Here is a 21,795-nt window from a genome sequence, read left to right on the forward strand (position 1 = left end):
AATGGAAAGGGTGGGTAGCCAAGCCCTCCCTGCTGTGTAATCACTTCTCTTCATTTAGAATAAAGGTCAATTTTGACAGCAATACAATTTTTAAAATTATTGTTTTTCTAAGTTCCTCAAGACAAATCTAGGTAAGTTTTCTTCCTTTCTGAAGTTGTGCAGCCACACATATATATTCCTCATGTAAAGGAGAACAAAGTTGTAGCTGCAGTGCTCTGGGCATTTAAGGCCTGCTAAAAGTACAGCACCAAGTAGATACTTTTAACCCTGGTGGTGATGAGTGCATATCTGTCAGAGGATGTAGAGCTGAGCTTGCTGTTCAGTTTTGGAGGCCTTCCCAAACATTTCACCATTCCACCTGATAAGGAAAGTAGGCTGGGAAAAATGCTACACATTAATTGTGGCAAAGATTTTCCTGTCTCCATTTTGACAACGGGATTAAGAAAACATGATTTCTAATGGTTACACTGAGACTTAGGGATGTTTGACATCTGTTTCTGTAATTCTGCACTCTCTAAATGCTCTAAAAAGCATCCAAAGGCACCAGATTTTGTGATAGGAACAGCAGAAGAAATACCTTGAGGAATATAACTGGGAAAATGGGCACTGCGTATAATGGGTACTGGCCTCCAGAATTGCCTGCAGCAGAACCCTGAGCTCAGCGTTGCAACCCTGTTCTCCCTTTTTTTCCATCACGTCCTCTGCTATGTGAGTGTTTTTGTCTATCCACTGCCAAACTTTAAACATCAGAAAACTTATAAATGCAAACTAAACCATTTGGCTTTAAAAGCTGCAATAAAAGTGAACATTGGGGAATATGAATCAGACAAATGTGTCCCTGTGACAGGAGTTTGTTTTTTCTACTGAAAAATAATTTGTTATTCCATATGTTTTGCCACTGAAGGTTTGCTTTTAGAAAGCAGGTTATAGAGACTATCAGAAATTTTCTCTGAAGCTCAGTTCAAATATGTGCAAAAATTAGACATTTCTTTTTTTGGTGTGTGTATAAATAACATTATAGCACTCTTCCCATAGAGTGTATGGCAAAGATGGAGATACATTTACAGATACCCCATGTAAGCCACATCAGCTTTGGTGCCTTTGTACCAAAGCAATGATGATGTCAGTTAGATAAGGATTTGCTCCTCGTTCAGGCTCATGGCTTAGTTCCTTATTGCTGGTAAAGCTCTTGGGTTACCAGCAGTACTTTCGGAGTCTTGTTGGGTAGTCCTTTTTCCTGGCTGGTGCTGCTTGGTAACCTGGGGAAATGTTAATCTGGCAATATTCATGACTAACTTGTCAGAACCCTATCAAAGTTGAATTCTTATTGAAGTAGGGTTGGAATTGCAAAGAACCTTTTTTCTTATCTGATTTCATTTATGGCCAGGGGAAAAAGTACTTTGTGGGTTGTTTGTGGGTTATTTGTACGCAGAGAGGATTGTGTCACAGGAGCCCTTCAGCCAACTATCATCTGCTGCTGCTAATGGAAACTGTCTAAACCAGCCCAAATTAGGCAAGTCTCTGAGATCAAACCATAAGAAGAATGAAGAATTTGCAGTGAGTTAAATTTTCAAAATGGCATTCTAATGTGTGGGTTTCTTCCAAGTCTGTCACTAAAATATATTGCAATGTACAAGTGTGCAGTGCTGAGGGGGAATCCAGGGAAAGAGGGGTAACTCTGAGGTAAAGACAGTTTCTTCAAAACAGTTGGAATATGCCCGGCGATTTGGATGGGTCTATACGTTGTGGGTGCTGGGAATAGGCTGGAGAGGCAGGAATCACCCGGGAAAATGTATTTCATTGATGGACTTTAATAGCACAAGACAACCAGCAGACTACCTTGCATGTTTGTGTGATTAATAGCTGTGGTGAAGAGTTAGTGAGTAACAGCCTGATGCCAAATAGATATCAATGGGATCAAACCATGCATTTGGCAGATATAGGAAGGAGCATTCATTGCTGCACACAGAATAAAAGAGAGCGCGGCAGCAGCCCTGAACCCCCGATAGAGCTCTGGCATGTGAACAAGAATCTGGCTGTAACCCTGCACAATAAGGACCACGCATGTACACATGTGCACGCAATTACATGGCATGAATGTAACAAGAGAAAATTGAATATAAAATATCACAGAAAGCCAATAATTCTGGTTTATATCCTTCTTTCTCCTTGATGCATAAGAGAACCTGGCTATTTTAAAATCTGGGTTCTATTTACATAGCCAAATTTAATGTTCTTTCTTGTGCAAAATATGGTAGGAAGGAATTTAAAATGTCAACAATCTCTAGACCTGTTTATCTCTTTTCATGCCTCGCTCTATATTAAGGAATAGACACTAGATGATTGAAACTGCAACAGTTCTGTTGAAGATATGTCAAGTTATACCAGCTGCAAACATGATCCAAAATCTCTGGCAATGTACCTGCCCTACAAAATAAGGATTTAATCACATGATAGCCCGCATATGGGAATATCCTTTTGTTGATCATGGAGGTTGCATGTCTTACTCATTAGCAGATTGAGGAAACTAAATTAAGGCCTTAACACAGGAAGTCATATTTTCCATGAGATGTATTCAGTAGGACATTGCTGTTTTCCAAAAATTCCTAATGGAATTAGAAAGAAAAAACATTCTTTTTACCGTCTTTATCTAAAAATTATAAGAAAACAATCTTATGATGGTAAATTTTCCTCAAGGTCGCTAGAGATTGATCAAAGTCCAAGTTTACTATTACCAGTGTGTAAACACCTTGGTATAGACAGGCCAGTTTGGTGATGGTAAATTTCATGGAAGATATAACTAGGTCTATTTTCCAAAGTATGCTTACCCAAGCAAACAAAGTAAAAAAACATTACTAGAATGAAAATAAGAAGAGATTAAATAAATTAGAAAGCTGCTACTTTGCAAAACATGGGGAATTCTCTCATCTCTACCAATGTACATGGGAGGGAAAAGTACTGGTATGGAGTCTCCAAAGAATTTTATTTTTGGTGTGTAACTGGAGATTATAACCTTCATTTCACTGCATCCTATGGCACACATTAATGTAACTGGAATCCAGCATGTATATGCAATAGCTAGTAGCCAAGCAATCAACTCATTGTTCACAGAAAGTATACAATTCTGTGTTTATCTCTTTGTGTGATACAGCAGGAAAGAAATCTGGGTCACCTGCATTTCCTGAGTCAGTGCATCACTTAAAAGCTGCAAATGCTCCACTTTTTTTATAACTACAACTTTTGCTACAAATCTTGTGTATAAAAAAACTTTCACGTGTTTCATATTTTGCATTTTACCTTATCTGAAAATAAAAGAAGAATTTGCCTTATCTCTAAATCAACGTAGAAATACCCTTAAACCACTAAAAATGCGGTAATGTGTTTATGTAATTAAAAATTAAATTTAATGTGACTTTATTGCTAGCATGTGCTAATTATATTTTGAAGTATGGAGATAGAGGCCATCTGAGATTTTAATTCAGGATTTCATGTATACAGAGATGGATTCCTCAAAATTAGCAAGATGAGAAGAAACATTAATTCCTGCTAATTTAGTTGTGTTTCTGCTATATTGTTAATTAAGAAACTAGAACTACTTGAATTATCCTCTCTGGGCTTATCTATATTGCAGTAAAAAAATGTCATTTAGTTCCAATATTACTAAGAAAAATCAAATTGACTCTGTTTAGAGGAGTTCAAAGGTTTACAGCCTATAATAATTTCACCTTGTTTATTTAACTCTTGAGAAGTGTGCTTGTACTGGTGTTAGATATGTTTTGGTAATGTTGACATATTCCCTCTGAAATAAGAGTAATCATGATTTTCCTGGCTTTACTTCATGCTTATACAGAGGAAGTCAGGATTGTACTGAGGTAAAGAAATAAATTAGGTTATTCCATAGAAAATCTGCAGGGATTGAGGTGGAAATTACACTTGCATCTTTGGCTGCTTTTGCTCTGCTGTGGGATGAAGATCTGATCTTGCTGCCACAGAGATGTATCATTTTTTGTCCAGTTTCCACAGCCAATATCCCAGGTTGTACATTTGAAGGACAAATAAAGTAGAAGTAGACAGATCTACAGTAAAAACTGTCTTTCAACATCTCCATCACAAGGGAAGTGTCAATAGCCTGAAAAGTAAGACTTATGGACAGCACAATGATTCGTTTCTTTCTATGGGAAGGAAGATGACAAGGAACAGATTTTCAGCTGCTGATGAAACTTTTCCATCTACTGGGCAATACAGCTGCCAAGAAATGATGAGAGGCAGGATATGATACACAGCTCATAGTCCCTATCCTCCACCTGCACAAAATCCAGGCTGCACACCACAGACCTCTTGGTAATGTTGCAGGCATCCATCTGTCAAGTAGAACTTTTCTCAGAATTAGTGTCCTAGGCCAAATTAATCCCCGAGATAATTCCATTGTGATTTGTCTAAGGAAATATCAATTACTGTGAATGGAAGGATGATCTCATGATGAAAGCAAATGAAAGACTTGGAATCATGGCTGGGACCTTGGATAGATTCCTCTTCTGCTGTAGGGTTCTCATATGATTTGGATAAACTGATACAAATGCCAGTTGCCTTGATTTCCGTCTGTAATAAAATGAGGTTAATTCTAATTTACTTCCAGAGCCATCTTTTAAGAATCTGTATTTCTTTGAAGCTGTATTTCTAGCTGTATTCTTTTTTTGATAAAAAGAAGTAAAAAAAAAAAAAAAAAGCCCAACCTAACAAAACCAAACCAAACCAAACCAAAAAAATTCTAAAAACCAAAAACCAAAACAGGCATATTGATATTTTTATAAAGCATGAGCAAAACAGTAAGAGGATCATGTTCTGGGAGATGACAAATAGACATATCTGCATTTAGTAAATTTATACTGTCAACTTACTCTGAACAAGAAAGATTAAAAACTCTTTTTGATCTCTCTTTAAGCTATCTCAAAGGACATGGTAGATAAATATGCAAAGCAGATTAGGATTAGTCTAGAATGAAGTAATATTAAGAAAATAATCCTTGAAAATTCAAGAGACTAAAAATTACCTTTTTCTCTGACACTGAGATATGCTCACCTCTGAGTCATACAAATGCTCCTGCATGTTTTGTGCATATAAGAAACTTCCCTTGAACAATCTCTTTTTTTTTTTTTTTTCTCTGTAGAGAGAGTCTGCATAATTAGATTAAGTCAAGTTAAAAATTCATTGGTTTTCTCTCTCCCTTTCTCTCCACCTCTCTCTCTCTCCAGCTCTGTAGCAATACTCTAGCTCCACTGACTGATCTAAAGTAGGAACTGGTGCCTCCCAGAAATGTACATCTTTAAGAAATGTGTTCAGTTAAAATCTCTTCCAAGTACTGATGCAAGTCCTGTGTGTGCTTGTTTTTTCTGCATCTATTTAATTTTTACTGTCATATCTACAATATTTCATACAGATTTCCGTGAAATTTTACAGCTTTGGAGTTGCAAAATATTTTTACTTTGGCTGTCATTGCTGACATTATTATTGTCATAACCCTAGCAAAACAAAAACAAAAACAAAAATGAAACAAACAAAAACATACCAAAACCCAAAAGCAATTTCTTAGAGAAAGCAGAAATACTGGTGTATTTGAAGATTAACATGATCTTGTTAGCATGAAAGGAAAACAACAGCTTGGATCCTAGTCCACAGAATCCAACAACATTACCTCTATGGATCAGTGACTAATTGTGAAAGCAGCACTTGGCTAAAGCATTCTCCTCTACTCCTCTTTCTCCACTTTTGATCAAATAAAATAATTTTTTTCCTTCCTTAGATAACACCAGTTTATTCTTGACTGCATGAGTATTTCAAAATGGACCGAAGTTTATATTTCTGAAGTTCATTAAGCTACATTTTTGGGTGTCATTTAGATTGTTCAAAATTAGGCACAGTATGTTATGATATTTCTTTGATGGTACCTGAGCATAAGAACTGGCAAAAAAATGAAAAATTCCACTTAATTATTCCTATAGTAACATTTTATATCCAGTTGCCTCATTCTAATCAAAACCCCTAGCAGCTTTCAAGGGGTTAGCCTTTATCTTCTCAGATGCTTTAAGGAAGTTGGCACAAATATTTTTTACAAGCTCCAGCAAATGAACACAGTGTATAGAAACTGAGGTGTCTAATCTAATCTAATCTATTGAGGGATCTGTACCACATGCATTACCTTGACATTTAAGGTCTCATAGTCAGTGACAAGTTAACCAAATCTGTCACTGTGACAGAAATGTATTTCTACATGCTGTGACACAACTTGATCTTTCAGGCACCATTTAGGTGAAATCTCTTGTAGCATGGTGACTCAGAGTCCATAATGTCTTTAATGAAGAAGTTTCCCAACTGGTATTAAAACAAATAACTTTGATTGTCATATTTGCAATAAAGCAAAACAAAGTGAATTTGTCTACTAGGCTCTACACAGTAGATCAGCTGTTAGACTACGTAACTCTAGTTATCTTCACAATTACTGTTGTTATTATTATGTGTTATTACAACCCTACACCTCTCTTCCCTGGCACCACAGCCTGTGACTTTCTGGAGGTGAAGGCTGTTTTCAAAATATCTGCTTAATGACATATCTGAACTTCTAAAATAGTTCTTCTGACACCTTGTGGTTCCTGTACATTACATTGTAAATCTGCTATCAGAATGTTGTCTGATATCTCTCAATGATACAGTAAAATATAATGTTGTTCATAACTACATGCATTTAATACTTTTAACTAACTCTGAGAAGGAATTCTATTATGATTCTTTTATGATTTCTATCCTTCTGTTTTCTTTTGTGGCATTGTTTAATCAGGGTCAATATTTTTTATATTCAAATTTTCTCCAGGTTTCTGCACTGGCTCTTTCTGGCCCAGTTTGTGGAGTTCTAGAGCTGTCAAGTGAGGTGCTACATGCACATATTGCCGTCTGTATCTTTCTACAAAGTAGGCTATCTCCACTTGAAACAGCTCTTGCCACTGGGAGGAAACTTGCCCTTTGTTTCTACAAGAAACAAGAAATGTGTCTGCAAGATACAGACTTTGTAGATTCTTGTAGTGTAGATAAATCTACTTGGACAGGCTGGTTCCAGTCACCCTGGAGCACTGTGATGTCCTGGGGAACAAGCATTCTCTATACAGTCTACACATTTCATCCCACCCTTTCTTGACACTTGCTTTTATTAGACAGTGCCTGGCTTTGTTAAACTTTTTTTCCTGGAGGATCTATTTTGTTTCTAAAGCTTTTCTGCCAGAACTCATCTTCCCAAGTCTGTAGTCCTACTCTTTGAAGAAAAAATATATATACTTTTGATTGATAACAAGAGGCTTCTGCCACTATGACTCAGCAGCAATTATACTGCTTTTTATGCAGTTTATTAGGATGTTCTACAGAAGGAGCTGTACAAACCTTATGAGTGAATTCAGCAATTCCACTGCAGCAAGGAGGACTAAGTCACGATGACTGGGATCTTGGCAGTAGGTCCAGAAGGACATTGAGAATTGGTGTCTGAAAGAAAGGATCACAGGTTTTCTGATGAAGAGTACCAACTCTTTAAAATCTAAGTTACTATATTCAGTGCTTCAGGCTGAAAAGTTTAATGCCAGATCAATGTGATCTGCTAATGGGTTCAATAAGGCCCCCTCAAAGCTTTAATGTTCTAAAAAAAATGCACCCTCCCTGCAATTACTGACACTGATGGTGATAACACATTCCCTGAATATAAGTAGAAGCAGCTGAGATGTTTGTGACACTTGGGGCAGACTTCCCAGGAGCACTGAGCATTGCTTGAAAAGAGGTCTTAATGTACTTCTTATATTTTGAGGTTGCAAAGAATAGAATTAAATAATCATATAGGGAAGAAAGAAAACTAATTAAAAGTTCCCCAATTTATTAGACACAGCTTGATGAACAGACTCCCATTCTTCTGGGACAGCATGATGTGCCACTTGATGGAAATCAAGAGGAAACAGTTACATAAAAGGACTGGCTAGCAGCAAAAAGAGGCAATGTTTTAAAATTTTTCCATAAAAAAAAAAAATCAGCTGGGTGGACCCAAATCCTTTCCATGCCTCTGTATCTCATGAATTCTGGAAGATGGTTTCAGTGCATTATTTTTCATAGCTGGCTTTCCTTTCCAGTCTATTTATCTGTTCTACTCAAAGTGTGCATCTCTGGCTATACCCACCCCTCCTCTCGTGGGCAGCAGTTGCGGGGCTGTCCTGGGGGAGCACCAGCTTGCAGCACTCCTTGCCTTGGAGTGTGTTTGTTTCCGACCCTCTCTGCCAAGTTTAACTGTGAGCTTAACTGTAAGCTAAGCTAAGCGCTCCCTATGGATGTTCACACTGATAGACGGCAGGCTGTGGGCAAGTGTGGAGCCCCTGCTCTGGCATCCCATCTCCAATATAGGTATAGCCTTTCTCTTCGCTACTAACCTGACCGATTTAGCACGGCCGAGTAAAAGGAAAAAAGGAGGGAAAAAGAGAAACAGGAAAACAAGGAAAATAAAGACGGGAAATGGAAGAAGAGAAAAGGGGAACAGAGAAAAAGGGAAAAGAAAAGGGAAAAAAGCCAAAGACAAAACCAGAATGGACCAGGAAAACGGCAAAAGGAGGAAAGGGGAAGGAAAATAAGCCCTGATTGTGCCCAGCTGGCAGGGAGACACGGCCCAGCCGCGCCCCCGCAGCCGGAGCGGGCTCGGGGCCGGCTCCGCCGCCGGCGCGCGGGGCGGGGCGGGGCGCGGGGCGGGCGCGGAGGGCGGGGCGGGGCGGGTCCGCGCGCAGGCGCGGTGGGAGCCCGGGGCGCCCCACGCGGGCGCTCCCAGAGCCTCGGCGGCGGCGCCCGGCTCGGCAGCGAGGGGGGCGCGGGCGGAGAACGGAGCTGCGGCAGCGCCGGGGCGCCGCGGGAGGAAGGCGGGAGCCGGAGCCGCGCCCCGCTCCGCTCAGCCCCGCTCCGCTGTCGCCGCCGATCGCCCCGCTGCCATGGGGTAGGGGCGGCGGAGCGGGGGACGCCGTCAGGCTGTGGCCGCCGGCGGAGCGCGGAGCGGCGCCCCGCGGTGCCGGGGGCGCGGAACGCGAGAGGCAGAGGCGGCGGGGCTGGCGCGGGAGGCCGGGCAGGGCAGGAGGCTGCCCCGGTGCGAGAGGCGGCGGCGGTGGCAGGCGGAGAGATGATCGCGGAGTTGTTGAGCAGCGCCCTGGGGCTCGCCCTGTACCTCAACACCCTGAGCGCCGACTTCTGCTACGATGACAGGTAGGGCGGGGAGCGGCGGGGCTGGGCGGGCAGGGGTTGCTCACCTGTCGGGAGCGGAGCTTCGGCCTCCCCCGTCCTGGTGCCCGGGGCTTTGGCGGCTCGGACTCGGTCCTCTCCAGCCCCACGCAGCGGGAGGGGACTCGCCCATCCAAGTTGGCATGTCCTGGGCTGGTCCCTTATGCGCGGTGTCAGCGGGGTGCCCGGCCGCCTCCCATCCCGTTCCCCCGCTCCGCCGGGACCGAGCGCCCGCGGGAAGTTGCCGTGCGCTGCCGGGCTGCGCTGGGCGGCCGCGGGGAGCGTAGCGCCGCTGGGCTGGAGACCAGGCTGCCCACCTGCTCCTCTCCTGGCCGTACCTGCGGAAAGGCGCTCTTCTTAGTCGGGCGAAATTCCGATTTGTGCCTTTTCCGGTGACTTAATCTGATCGCGTTTAAAACAGATGCATAATTATAATGTATTATTAGGGAGAACAGCACGCCTGGCTAAACTTATTAACCGTCCTGGGGTGATTTATGCTCCATTGGAATTAAACCATCCAAAAAGTGAGCCGGGATTGACTTTGACAGCGTTTCATCAGCCTGTCTCCTCCGTGGCCAGAGACTGTCTGCCCCGGGGGCGGGTGATCGGGGGGCTCCGTCGGGCCCGGCGCGGCTCTCCCGGGCACGTCCCATCCCGGCAGCGCGGCCGGGATCCTGCGGGAGCCGGCAGCTGGCCACGCGTGCGGGGCTCCCTGTGCGGCAGGGAGCGAGGAGTGCCCCTGGGTGGGTGTGTGAGCGGAGGGTCTTACGGCATGGCTCAGGTTCGCGGTGCCAGCGAACTCCCGGAGCAGCTGTCAGGCAGGGCTGGTGCCTTTGTTGTGAGAGGAGGAAAGGGGAGGAAGCACGGCGAGGTGGGGTGAGGGATGTGCCTGATCAGGATGCTGGTTGCTGCACGAGTTGAACTTTCCGGCGCGCTGTTGGGAATCGAAAGGGTCAGATGCGTCTTTGATTAAGCATTTGCCTTGGAAAATAACCTGCCTGTCCTGCAGTAATTAGTTACTAAACTTGGAATTTTCCTCCCTTAAGCGGTATTACAGTGCACCTGCCGTGTCGAAGATCTGTCACCGCTTCCAGAATACTCCCCGCTGTTTTCAAGGCTTGCTACTATTAAACCTATTATACTGGAAGCAAATGCCAAGTGTTAGTCCTGGTATAGGTCCCTGGCTGGGAGCAGAGTTGGCTGCAGAATGTGGCAATTCAGGCTTCAGCCCTCCAGGTCATTTACATGTACTTGAAGCCTTGCGAGCAATTAAGTGGTTTTAGGTTTCTATGAGTCTTCCAATTTTCTAAGTGATTTTTCTTAAACCTATTTGAAAGTTTTGAAGCCCCATTCATAAACAATAAAAGAGAAAAGTCTGCTGTTGCCCTGAAATATGAGGTCTGAGTTGGATCAATAGGAAGTAGTGAATATTTTGATACAGTGAGGCTATTTTAAGCCCGCTTATTATAGTTAAAACTGCTGGAGTTGTGGAATATTTACATAATCCTACATAGCATATATTGCAATGTTTGGGCAAAAACTGTGTTGTTTAAGCACACGGTTAAAAGCCTGTCCTGCAGGCCAGTTCAAATGGACTAGGCATGGAAAGCAGTATGAAGTACTTTCTCTTGATGTGGAGGTCAAGGTTACTCTTGATCTTGCCTGAGTGTGCTTTAATGCAGTTAGAAAAAAGAATTTGAGTGTCATCTCTGAAAGTGTGGAAAAGATAATCACACACAGATTTTGCTAGTACTAATCTCACACTGTTTAAAAGGTGTTCTGAAAGACTGCTTTGTTCATGTGTTTACCTATTAATTAAATAAAGTACTTCTCATCGTTGTAGCTAAGATTTAGGCATTGACTAGAGTGCTCTGAAAGCCAGTTAATGCCATATCTGTATATAGGGTCATCTAATTAGGATGTTTTTCAATGGCAGCACTGGAAGGGACAAGGCAGAAGGGGCTGTTTTGTGTTAGTAATTGTTGAACTAGAAAGGGTTATCTATTCAAAGAGGTAGGCTCAGTCCCAAACTATTCTTTTAGCTGTAATCACAGAATTTTGCTGCCCTCCAGGAGCTGGCTTGAAATGTAACAGTAGAAAAGGAGGTTGATGCTGGAGCTGCAGGACACAGCCCTCCATGTAGGAGATGGATCGTGCTACTAACCTGAACTGAACTAAAATTGTGCATTTAAGCTGGGAACCAGTAATGTCTTGTTTCAGGAGGGCAGCATATTGCCATGATTTTTATTCTACTTCCTTTGCTATTATATTGAAATTACATCAACTGTTGTCTTTTTAATATAGTGATCAAACTTACTACATAAAGGGTGTCTGTAATTGCTTTCTATATTTTTTATGTAGGTTGGGCAAGATTAAGTGGCATCATAAAACTTCTTATAGCAAAATCAATTTTCCAATGGTAAGATGTAATATTTTAGCAGCAGCACGGCACCAAACTAAAGACTCTGGACAGTGATATAACAAACTTGATTGTAGTCTGGTCTTTGACTCTTTACCAAAGGATTCAATATTTTCTTTCCCACCCTTTACCCATTTAAACTGAAATAGCATGAATTTTAAGACTGAGGAAGCTGAGTGAGCAAATGTACATGTTCTTACTTTTTCTCATTAACTCATTTCTTTCAGGCTAAGCAGATATATTGCACATGATCAGTGCAGTCCCAATATTTTTAAGCAGTTGACTTACTGATTATTATGAATGAAAGTGATGAAAGTGTCACTTGTCAGTTTCTAGTCAGTTTCAAAACACAAGAGCCATTGGATGTTTTTGGTGTTTTTTTTTGTTTTTTTTTTTTTTTTTTTTGTTCTGTAGATGTAGACCTAGAAAACAAAGCTTTTGCCACCCTTGTTCCTGCCACTGTAGTTCTTACAGGCAGCTGTGATATTTCCTAGTTATGTGTGTAGATTATTACTGAGAGTTTCACCTCCCTTCTCAAACCTCCTTGTTCAGCTAGGAGCAAATAGATATATTTTCCCCCTCTTTTTACTTATTTATTTGAAGCTGTATGTGATATGTAATAACCCAAAACAAGAGATGAATGAAGAAGGGGAGGGGGGGTGGTATTTGATGCCAAAGTAGCTCACATTGCTTGTTAATAAACATTATTTATTGTTAAGCAAAATCATCTTGAAACTGGTAGCATGGGAGAGAGAAATGCAATTTCCATTCCTGCAGATGTGTTGAAGATATTGCTTGTTGCACTGTGTAAAATCCAGTTTCTTGCCAGATTAAGGAGGGGCAAATCTCTTCACACACAGTTAGTGTTTCATGCTAGTATCTACCAATATTACAGGAAGGAGACCCATTGCTACAATTAGGTTTACACATAGACATGACCATTTTTGCCTACCATTTAAGCCCCACCAGCCTACCTGGCAATTTGACGTGCAGGTGCCTTACACTGAAGCTGTCATCCTTCAGCCTGTGCTGACTGAGACAGGGCACTGTCAGTTTATAGCTGGGGAGGGGAAGATTTAGTGCTCTGCGTATCTGAGGTCATGCATTGTTACTGTGGACATGGCGAAAGGAGCTCATCTATTGAGGTGGTCCTTTCTTCTAAATCTCAAAAGAAAGGCATATTTTAGGGAGAGTATAGTAGAAAGCTTTAACCTTGAGTGATGTATTGTCTCAGTGACACATTGTCAAAATCAGTGTTCTGGAAAATGCGTACAGATTTGTACTCTGTCTGTGTAGGGCTCTTCCATGAAATTTGGTAGCACAGACCAGGTTTCTCTAGCTTACACTGCATTTTATGTAGCAGGCCTGAATGGGGCAGCCTTGCTGGTGGTAGAAAATATCCATTAGCCCTGTTTCAAAGTTGCTGAGCAATATTCCAGACTGTGTTGAAAAAATCCTGTTAAATGTTTTCACCCTGTAGTGTCAGACTTGCATCATTTTAAAACAGGCTGAGCCCATACACATTTGACAGGACCTCTGTTGGGTCTGCCACATGGGATTTAATCTAGCAAGTGACCCAAATACATGCACTAGAAGAACAAGTGTAAGTGCACTGGGGAAAATTACTTGCCATCTGTCTCCTTGTTGTGTGTGTATATTTGATTATTAGTTTACATTTGTGATTTTTATGGCCCTTTTTTGCCATCTCAATTTTTCAGCTCCAAGCACACCTCTCCAGTAGCTTTTAGTAGCTCCATTTTACAGGTAGCTGCAATCTTCTGAATTCCAGGAGTGAAGCTGGTGATGGGGACTTGTGTGCTTTCTTTATAGTGTTTTCCCTTTGTCCCCTCTGTTCCATCTTCTGCATGCTAATTTCAAACCACCATAAAGATAATTTTTATTTGAAACAGGAGTTTTAACATATTCATAAAGGAGTAAAGGTAACTCGGAGAAGATGCTTGAGTAACTTAGGCTGTGTAGTAAAGGTTTGTAGTTGAGTTTGTGTTGTAGCTGAACATTAGCCAAGTGAACTGGTAACTGATTGCCTAATGGGATGAACCTGGCACAATCATAGTCTATTAATACCAATTCTTTTTAAAATGCTGAACATAATCTAAATATGTATTCAGCTTTTGATTTAAAAATGGTTTCTGCATAAAAAATTATGTTGAATAAAACACTCTAATCCAAATGTGAAATCTTAGTTTCATCAAAATATTGATGGGGGGTTTGTTTTGGTTTTTGGGTTTTTTTTTCCATTTGAGATGCTCTAGTATAGAGATTTTAGAAAGTAAAAAAGAAATTACGTCCCCACTGGCTTTATTTTAAGATTCTTGTTGCATATGTAACACTAAAATAAAGCATGTCACTTCTGGTAGCTGGTTCAGAGAATAAATTAATGCTGGTTAGCAGACAGAGAGTCTCCCCGAGTCGCTGATGTGATGTGCCTCATCTGCAGGAAGTTCTTCCAGCACACAATGGAGTTACAAATTCAAATGATCAACTTTCTCCAACATCTCCCATATGTATTCCAGCTGCACTTCTGAATCCTTTAAGTTTGCCAGAGCGAAAGTCGTTGAAAGGCTCAGAAGTATCTCATCTCAATTTGTTAATCATCTGATAGCTGCAAGAGTGATGAATTGGAGCTCCTTTGCTTCCCTCATCTGGAAGTTTGCCCTTCCCTTGTTGTTTGCTGCTAGGTTTGTTTCTTTCTTTTATTCTTTTTTGCTGTGAAGTTGACTGAATCAGACTTTGCTGTTTGTTTATTTAGTTTCTTTCTTCAGCTGAAATATTTGATGCTGAAACTGATGCAAGACAGCTGGCAACCTGTGGTGAGAGTTACTGCAAAAAAAAGCTGGAGAAACGAACTAAATCTGAAGGCGGAGATGCTTAGTGTTATTGTTACTTATGTAGCGGTGAATCTGTTCTTTGGGTCAGTGTTTTATGTTAGATTTTTAAAACATTTTATTTCTGAATATTTTATAGCCTTTACTTAGATTTTGGGATAACTGTGTTTTGTTGGAAAATAAGCCTTTTGAAAATACCCATTTCCTTCTCTGTTCTTTTAACCCTAATTTTTGTCTGAAATGGTTGTTTAAAAGGTGGAAGCATTTTATTTGGAGACCTGAACCTTATGATAACAGTTTTAAAATAAATTTTGAAATTTCTCTTGATCATGGAACCTATTGTTTGCCTTAGGGCTTGGCAGCCTTTGACTCCTTCTGCTTTTCCACTTGGGGCAACTGATCATATAAACTCTCCTTATGATCCTTTTGAGTAGGAGCTTGTTCTGTGGATAGGTTGTTTAAGTCAGGATGGCAGTAGGATTTCATTTCACATCTGCTAGATCAGGTGCTTATCCTATCTCAGGATGGCCATCTAGACTTAAGATGTGTTATATTTTGTGTAGGCAGTGCCTCTAAGAGAGTGTAAATTTTGCAATTTCTTTCCCAGTTTCGCCCTCTGAAGAGCTCCATAGTAAACCATTTTTCCCCAAAGGCTAGCCTGTCGGTGAATGAAATTCGAACAGTCAGAAGAAAGTGTTTTTTTGAAATGGCATTCTAAATATTACTTAACATGTCAACACTACTGCTCAGTTTGTTACTTCAGGACAGTTGAAATATTTTGTGAACCTGTGAATGGCTTATGACAGACATCTCCAAAGGCAGCAACATGCACTTGGCTTTATCTTCAGAGGATGCTTCAGGCTAGCACAGGGTTGCTGCTGCTTGTGTATGACAGCTGATTGTGAAACAAAGGAACAAGCTGGATCTCTGGGGCAGCAGCCAAGGATCAAGTAATCTCTCAATTGCTGTTTTACTTCAAGGAAAAATAAAATTGGTAAATCAAAGTGTTTGAAGCCAATAAAATTTTGTGACCCAGCCTCTGTAACTGGGGAAGGTTCCTCGATGATGCTTCACTGACCATTACTCTGTTAGCCTTCATTGTCCGAGTGGCTTCATGAGGAAATTTTTCAAGAATAGTGGCATGTTTCAGTTGGAGGTAAATAGTATTCATTTACTGTCTTCATGTCCCTTATTTCCTTTACCTCTTCATCTTTTTAATTGCATTTTGTTTTACTGGAAATACTGTGCTTTCAGCATAAGATTTTTTTCTTTTATATCTTAATTATTTTGATTTTTTTTTGTCCAGTGGTTTATTCAAGTGGCCCATATTAAGCTTCAAAAACTGTTAAGAATCAGTGTAATCTGTAAGAGTACTGTAGGTATATGTTCTATCATTATATTAAAAACCAGAATTCTGTTGTATGCTAAAATTTGATACCCTCTCTTTGGTGGCATCTTTCTTCCAACGGAGCTAGACAGGTTATATTAAGGAGCCACAAAGGCTCCTTAATATATTAACAGGGGTCACTCTTGACTGCCTCAGGTCATTTCCTTCTCTCCAGGATTTAAGCACATTGGCCTCAGCTGCATTCCCTGTCCCAGCTGGCCCAGCAAGCCAGAGACTGACAGATGATTGAACAGGGGTATTCTATATGATGGTACAAACCATTGTTTCTAGATAACTGGATGGGTCTGTGGAATCTTTTATTATTCACCAACTTGTCAGTAGACCCCAGAAGCCCTTCCCTGACCTCTGGCCTGGGTTTCAAGGGAGGACATGTTTTTTTGAATTTAGCATCCTCTCTCCAGGATGGGTGTTTCTGAATTTAGTCCTACTCTAGGCTATTTTGCTAATGGGAGGATAGTATGATTTTTAGCTCGTACACACTTTAGTCGGCTAGTCCAATTCTTGTTCAGGGGAACAGTGCAGTAATTGGTAGCAGAACTATTGCTGTGAAGTCCCTGCCAGTGCCTGGATGCTATTTTCATGCAGCTTGGTAATTTGCATACTTAAATTCTAGAAAAGGACTTGAACTCTTGAAACAGGGTCACTGTTCAGTGACCAAAATTGTCATGGAAACAAACCCACTCAACAGCAGCCAATGCCTTTCCTAGATCTATGTCCAGTCTTCTCTTCTCACCTCTTTTTACATACAGCAGTTAATAATTGGAAGCTGGGCCCAGGAACCAGACTCCAGTGTGCCACTTCCACATCATTGCTGTAGAATGACCTGCACCCAGTGTTTAGGTGGGAAACCAGTCTTTGAACACTCTCAAATACCTAACTATAAGATACACCGCAAGTGTTTATCTGCAGCTCCAACTTAGAGATAGCACTTCATTTCTGTACGTAGTGTTTCCAATTGCTTGGCTGCCTGCTCTAAGTGTAACTTGAGTTAATTGCTTGTCTAAGATTTTTCTCTCCCCCTGATACAAGGGAATGTAGCTCAAAGTTGTATAGCTCTCTGTGAATTAGGTACTTTTATTTAGGAGGTGGTGCTTGGCTAAGTGTATGGGCTTCCAGTGTCATGATGCCTTTGCAGCATCCAGCCTCCAATTTCTATGCAGGAATATTTCTCAGTTGATGCTTTTTAAAATAGCTTTTATGTTTTCTAGGCAACTACTGAAGCTGGTGATGGCTATTTGCTTTGGTACTAAAAACCAGAATAGAGTTCTAGTGTAGGAAGAGTATTTATTAGTGCTTTATTCAACTAAAAATAGTTTCCTAAAGTTGATGTTTGGAGCAGTTTTAAGGTGACAGAATTACTTAGTGGGGGAAGAGGAAAAACGCCTGAGTGACTGGTTGTTGTCCATTATTAAGATCTTTAAGAATTAAGGAAAATAAAAACCTGTCTGTAGATAGGGGTCAGCCAAGTCCTTTATTATGGAATATCACAGTTAAAACCAAGCCCCGAAATCCAGCCAACAGCACAAAACTGTATGCATTTATCAAAGAGCCCCTTGATATGTCTTCATCCAGATTCCAATGGGAGATGAAAGACTTCTGGAGGAAACCAGCTTGTGTGGAGAAGAGATTGCTGTGTGCTGAAGTTACCTCTACAAGGCAGGCAGAGGAGGTCTGTCCCATTGTCATTTAAATTATAAATATTCAGTGTGTGGCTGGTTTTGGAACCATGTATGTTGTGGTAATTCCTGTGCCTGCATTTTACCCCAGGGTGTTTCCCAAAGGTGTTTTGTAGCATGCTTAGGGCTCAGCCTGCCCTAAGGTAATGAGTAAGGTTATGAGTTGTTGAGTTGAAGTTCTTTACTATATTATACCTATACAAGTGACATGGTTTTAGTAGACACTTTGCATTGAAACATGCTATTAATTGGATTATAAAGTGATAACCAACATCTTGGAGGCAAACTGGGGAGAACTGGAATTCTTAATCCAGGATAATTTGATTCTTTTTTTTTTTTTTTGGTAAATGACTGACTTGTTTTACTCTCATGTGGAATCTTGAAGTGGGAATTAATTTCAAAAATCTGCCACTTCTGTGAGTTTACCTTTGGTTTCTCCAAGTCTTTTGTATATGTATATAGTTTGATATTGTTTTCAGAGCGTGTTTTCAGTGGTGGACCTTTGAAAAGACATGGGGAGCTCTTGCTGCCCAATGTGCAAAGCAGCATATTAAATAATACACTTAAAAGTCTTCCTTCGGAAGCACACAATGCCTTTGCCTTTATAGACTGTTTAGTAGTTTCTCCTCTGCAGACTGATCCTGTGCTATTTTTAGTCTTTGTGATATTGTAGCACTTTGGAAACATTGGAATCTTCTCGGTTTCATTTCACAGCCTGTCAGTTTTTCTGGGTCAGAATCAGTTCTGCTTGGCTGGCTCCTTTGTTTGAAGGGACTTGTAGTGGGCTACTTCGAGAAGAGGATTAGATCGAGTTGGAAATTCAGATGAGATGCCTGCAGTCACTTCTGGCCATTAGAGTAACTTTCCTAAATTTCCTGTCTCCAGATAATACTGTGGATTTCCCTTACTGAAGTAGAAGGAGCCTATATTGTGCGAGTGTGACTCTGTGGGTGGAACTTGCAGCTGTTGTTCTGTAGGTTATGAACCTTCTGCTCTATACCCTTTTCTTCATGCTTCATATGCTTTTTAAAATGCTTTTTTTTCTTTTATTTTTTTCTTATATTTTTTCAAGTAAAGAAAAATTGAAGGAACACTGTGACTTTTTTTATCCTCTCACTTTCAACAGCTATGTGACTGTGAAGGTGCTGTCATACCTGCTCTTGTATTTGATACTGTAGTAGTAGCAACGGTGTTGATTGTTTTAATATTTTAATAAGAAGATGAAGAAATTAGACTCACATATGAGGCAGGATCTTAACAAGTTTGTTAAGATATCACTAAAATTATAAGAATATTTATATCCTGGATTAAGGCTCTCTGTATTGGCCCATCTCACCTTTTTGGTGCCAGTATTTAGGTGTTGAATCATCCTGGGCAACTGTCTGAAATAATTTTGGGTTTGGAAGTTTGGTTTGTGAGTCTCTAGCAAGGTTGCTTCCATTCTTCTTTCTTTGGCTTTCCAGGCCTCCTTCTAGCTCTCATGCCAAAAAGAAACACTGTACAGTTCATAGGAATTTACTTCTTAATACGGTATGCTTCTATCTCTGTATTTCCTTACTGCAATTTCTTGAATTATAATAAGAATTTCCTTGTAATAAATTCCACGAATTTTCAGTGTATGTGTTTCATTTTCTTCAAACAGTTTCAATTGTACTTGAGGAAACTTTTAAAGGTCATTTTGTCTGTGGGGGTTGTTTTGTTTTCTTCTTTTTTTTTTTTTTTTTTTTTAAGAAAGAATAGTGTTGCTCTGGCAAAATTAACATTAGTTGCAGAAGAAAGATTTCCTTTTTTAACCAATTATTTGTAATTAAACTTCTTTTGTGTTACATTTTTATAATTAAAGGAGAAGAAAACTTAGGCTTTTTAAATCACTTTGATCTGAATTAAAGTTCCAGTGCCAAAAAAATAATTTAAATGTTCCATGGCTGTATAAATAAAGCCTGCTGAAAGAAAAAGTACTAAGCATAATGAAAAAATTTAATCAAATGGCATTTTTGTGTCTAGCAGTTCTTATTTTGTAGCACAGTTCTTTGTAGCTTCTTTGTAACACCAGTGTACTTGAACAAATTTCCTATTTTTGTGAATAGATGTAGTTATATGTTCTAGTCCATTTCACAGTACATTATTCATCTCTTGCATGTAAATCACTTGGCTTGTTAAAAATGTTAGTATTTCTCTTTAATAAACATCATGCTTCTGGAGTGTTCTCAAAATACACTTTTATCCAGAAGATGAAAGACTTAACGATGGGGAAAGACCACAAAGAAAATGGTTCTTCACATTGTTGCACTCATGGTAAAAAAGCCAAGGCCAAGCTGGATCACCTGGAGTTCTGTCTGTGCTGCTGTTTGCTGCCAGGCACGTTCCTGCTCTGCCTGGCTGTTGAAAGCAGCTCCTGCTATGGAGCTGGTTGTGGTGGTGTGATTTATGGAGTATGGCACCTGCTGCCCCAAATGAGCCGGGCCTGTGTGTCAGGATGGGCCCCGAGTGATGCTGCAAGTCACCGTGTCCCTTACTGCTTGGCTTCTTCCCTCCCTGTTCCTGCTCACGATGATGGGAAAACCTATGGCAGCTGAAGCCACATCTTTGATGGTTTGTTGTGCTGGATGGTTCCAGGTAGCTCAAGCCTTCATAAGGATGTCTGACTATTTTGAAATGATGGCTTGGGCTTTAAGAAAGGAAGTTGTTGTATTTACTTTCCCTTTCCCCAAGAACTGTGAGGTGTCTAGATGCTGCTTAACCAGAGGAGTTTTGGTTTCTCTGGAGTGTGCTTTGCTGTAGCACTGTACTTGCTTTAATTAAAAAACAAGAGGAGCTGTGGAGACTCTTCTTCTCTGGAGGTAATTAAAACCCACCTGGGCACAATCATGTGCAGCCTGCTCCAGGTGAACCTCTGTTATTGGACTGGAGTGGGATGGATCTTGGACTAGAGGACCTCCAGAGGTCCCTTCCAAAAGTTGCAATTCTGTGAAAGTCTCACTAAATCAGTTTGTTTAATGTTGGATGGGTAGGTTTATATGTGTTCTGAGTGGAACTTGGGACTACCCTGTTGGAGCTGAGTAACTGGAGTTTCATGCTTGACTGATACAGGGTTAAAGCAAAAGGAAGGATTGGATGTCCAAAGAGCAAGGGAGCTAGTTGGTCTTCTGGAATTTAGAGCCTGCTTGTAGCACATGACAAAAGAAAATAGGATATTAATGAAAAAGGTGATGTTTACATGTTAACATCAGTAAACTTGTAAGAATTTTCAGGAAGCTCTTTTTCTCTAGGGGACAGTCAGCTCTTCCATTTTTTTCTTAAATGTTCTGTTTTCAATCAATATGAGCAATCCTGTCCAACAACAACTGAAGGCCACCTCATATAGCGGCTGGGCAAGTGTGTGGTGAGGTGCAGAAAGAATCCCACAAAGAGGAAAGATCTTGAGGAATACTGACTTTCACCAATTTGTGTGCTATATACCCAGTCTGCTAGCTTGCCATACTAATGATTATTAATATTTGGTATTTTACTCTTGAAAAATGATGAAAATACTGACTGTATAGGAATACCTATAGCATTTTGTCCATATATTACTAAGATAAGTGTTAACCCTATTGTAATTCTGAGCTGTTAGCTTGACGTGTACGGAAATAAACTAGCAGGAAAAAAGTTTGCTTCTCTTTGTAGCTCTGGATCTTGTTGCTGATTGACAATAGTGTTGGAGAAGAAGGCTTCTCAAAGCAGGAAATTTGGATAGTACAGATCTGCAGGTACCATGGTGATAGTGTCTTGAAAGGCTCAGATGCAGTAGCTTGGAGCAAGGGACTGCTCTGTTAGGCACAGTTTCCAGAAACACATGCTTTGTGTGGTATTTCAATACATCAATTTGGCTCTGTGTTTGGCTTGTTCTGGACATCTTGCAGGCTGAAATTCGTAGATTTTGTTGAGGTTCTTTGTGTTGTAGTTTACTATAGGCAGGGGGTTTCAGTTTGTGTTCACACTATGCTTGCTAATTGCTAATGATGTGAAAAAGCACAGGAGTTTATTTTACAGCAAAAAGATTTAAACCTCAATTTCTTACTACTGAATCCTAATGTGCAGGTACTCTTTTCTGAATAAGTGAAATGACTCTAAAGCATAAAAATAAAGAACCAAGACACAGATAAATGTAAGTATGGGAAAGAGTAC

The 21,795-nt window shown here is 40.6% G+C and overlaps 1 protein-coding gene and 1 long non-coding RNA gene across 4 annotated transcripts in view; one reads left to right on the forward strand and one right to left on the reverse strand.

Annotated features, from left to right (window-relative positions):
* The window catches only part of LOC121468949 (uncharacterized), a 46,481-nt gene extending 35,120 nt beyond the window's left edge, over positions 1–11,361 (reverse strand). Inside the window, exons 1-2 of the long non-coding RNA XR_005978738.2 lie at positions 9,309–11,361; positions 7,426–7,524 (exon numbers count right to left, since the gene is read on the reverse strand). This is a non-coding gene — a long non-coding RNA (uncharacterized lncRNA). The remainder of the gene's footprint in view (positions 1–7,425; positions 7,525–9,308) is intronic.
* TMTC2 (transmembrane O-mannosyltransferase targeting cadherins 2) overlaps positions 8,781–21,795 on the forward strand; it is a 267,444-nt gene continuing 254,429 nt past the window's right edge. For 2 of the 3 annotated variants that reach the window (XM_030260616.4, XM_072923134.1), the window contains exon 1: positions 8,783–9,264. In XM_030260616.4, the coding sequence (XP_030116476.1) occupies positions 9,182–9,264 (83 nt within the window). In that variant the 5' untranslated portion in view covers positions 8,783–9,181. Of the gene's footprint in view, positions 9,265–21,795 lie in introns of all 3 variants that reach the window. The other variant, XM_072923133.1, reaches the window with a different exon arrangement.

Source organism: Taeniopygia guttata, chromosome 1A (assembly GCF_048771995.1).
Source record: "Taeniopygia guttata chromosome 1A, bTaeGut7.mat, whole genome shotgun sequence".
Classification (NCBI taxonomy): Eukaryota; Metazoa; Chordata; class Aves; order Passeriformes; family Estrildidae; genus Taeniopygia; species Taeniopygia guttata.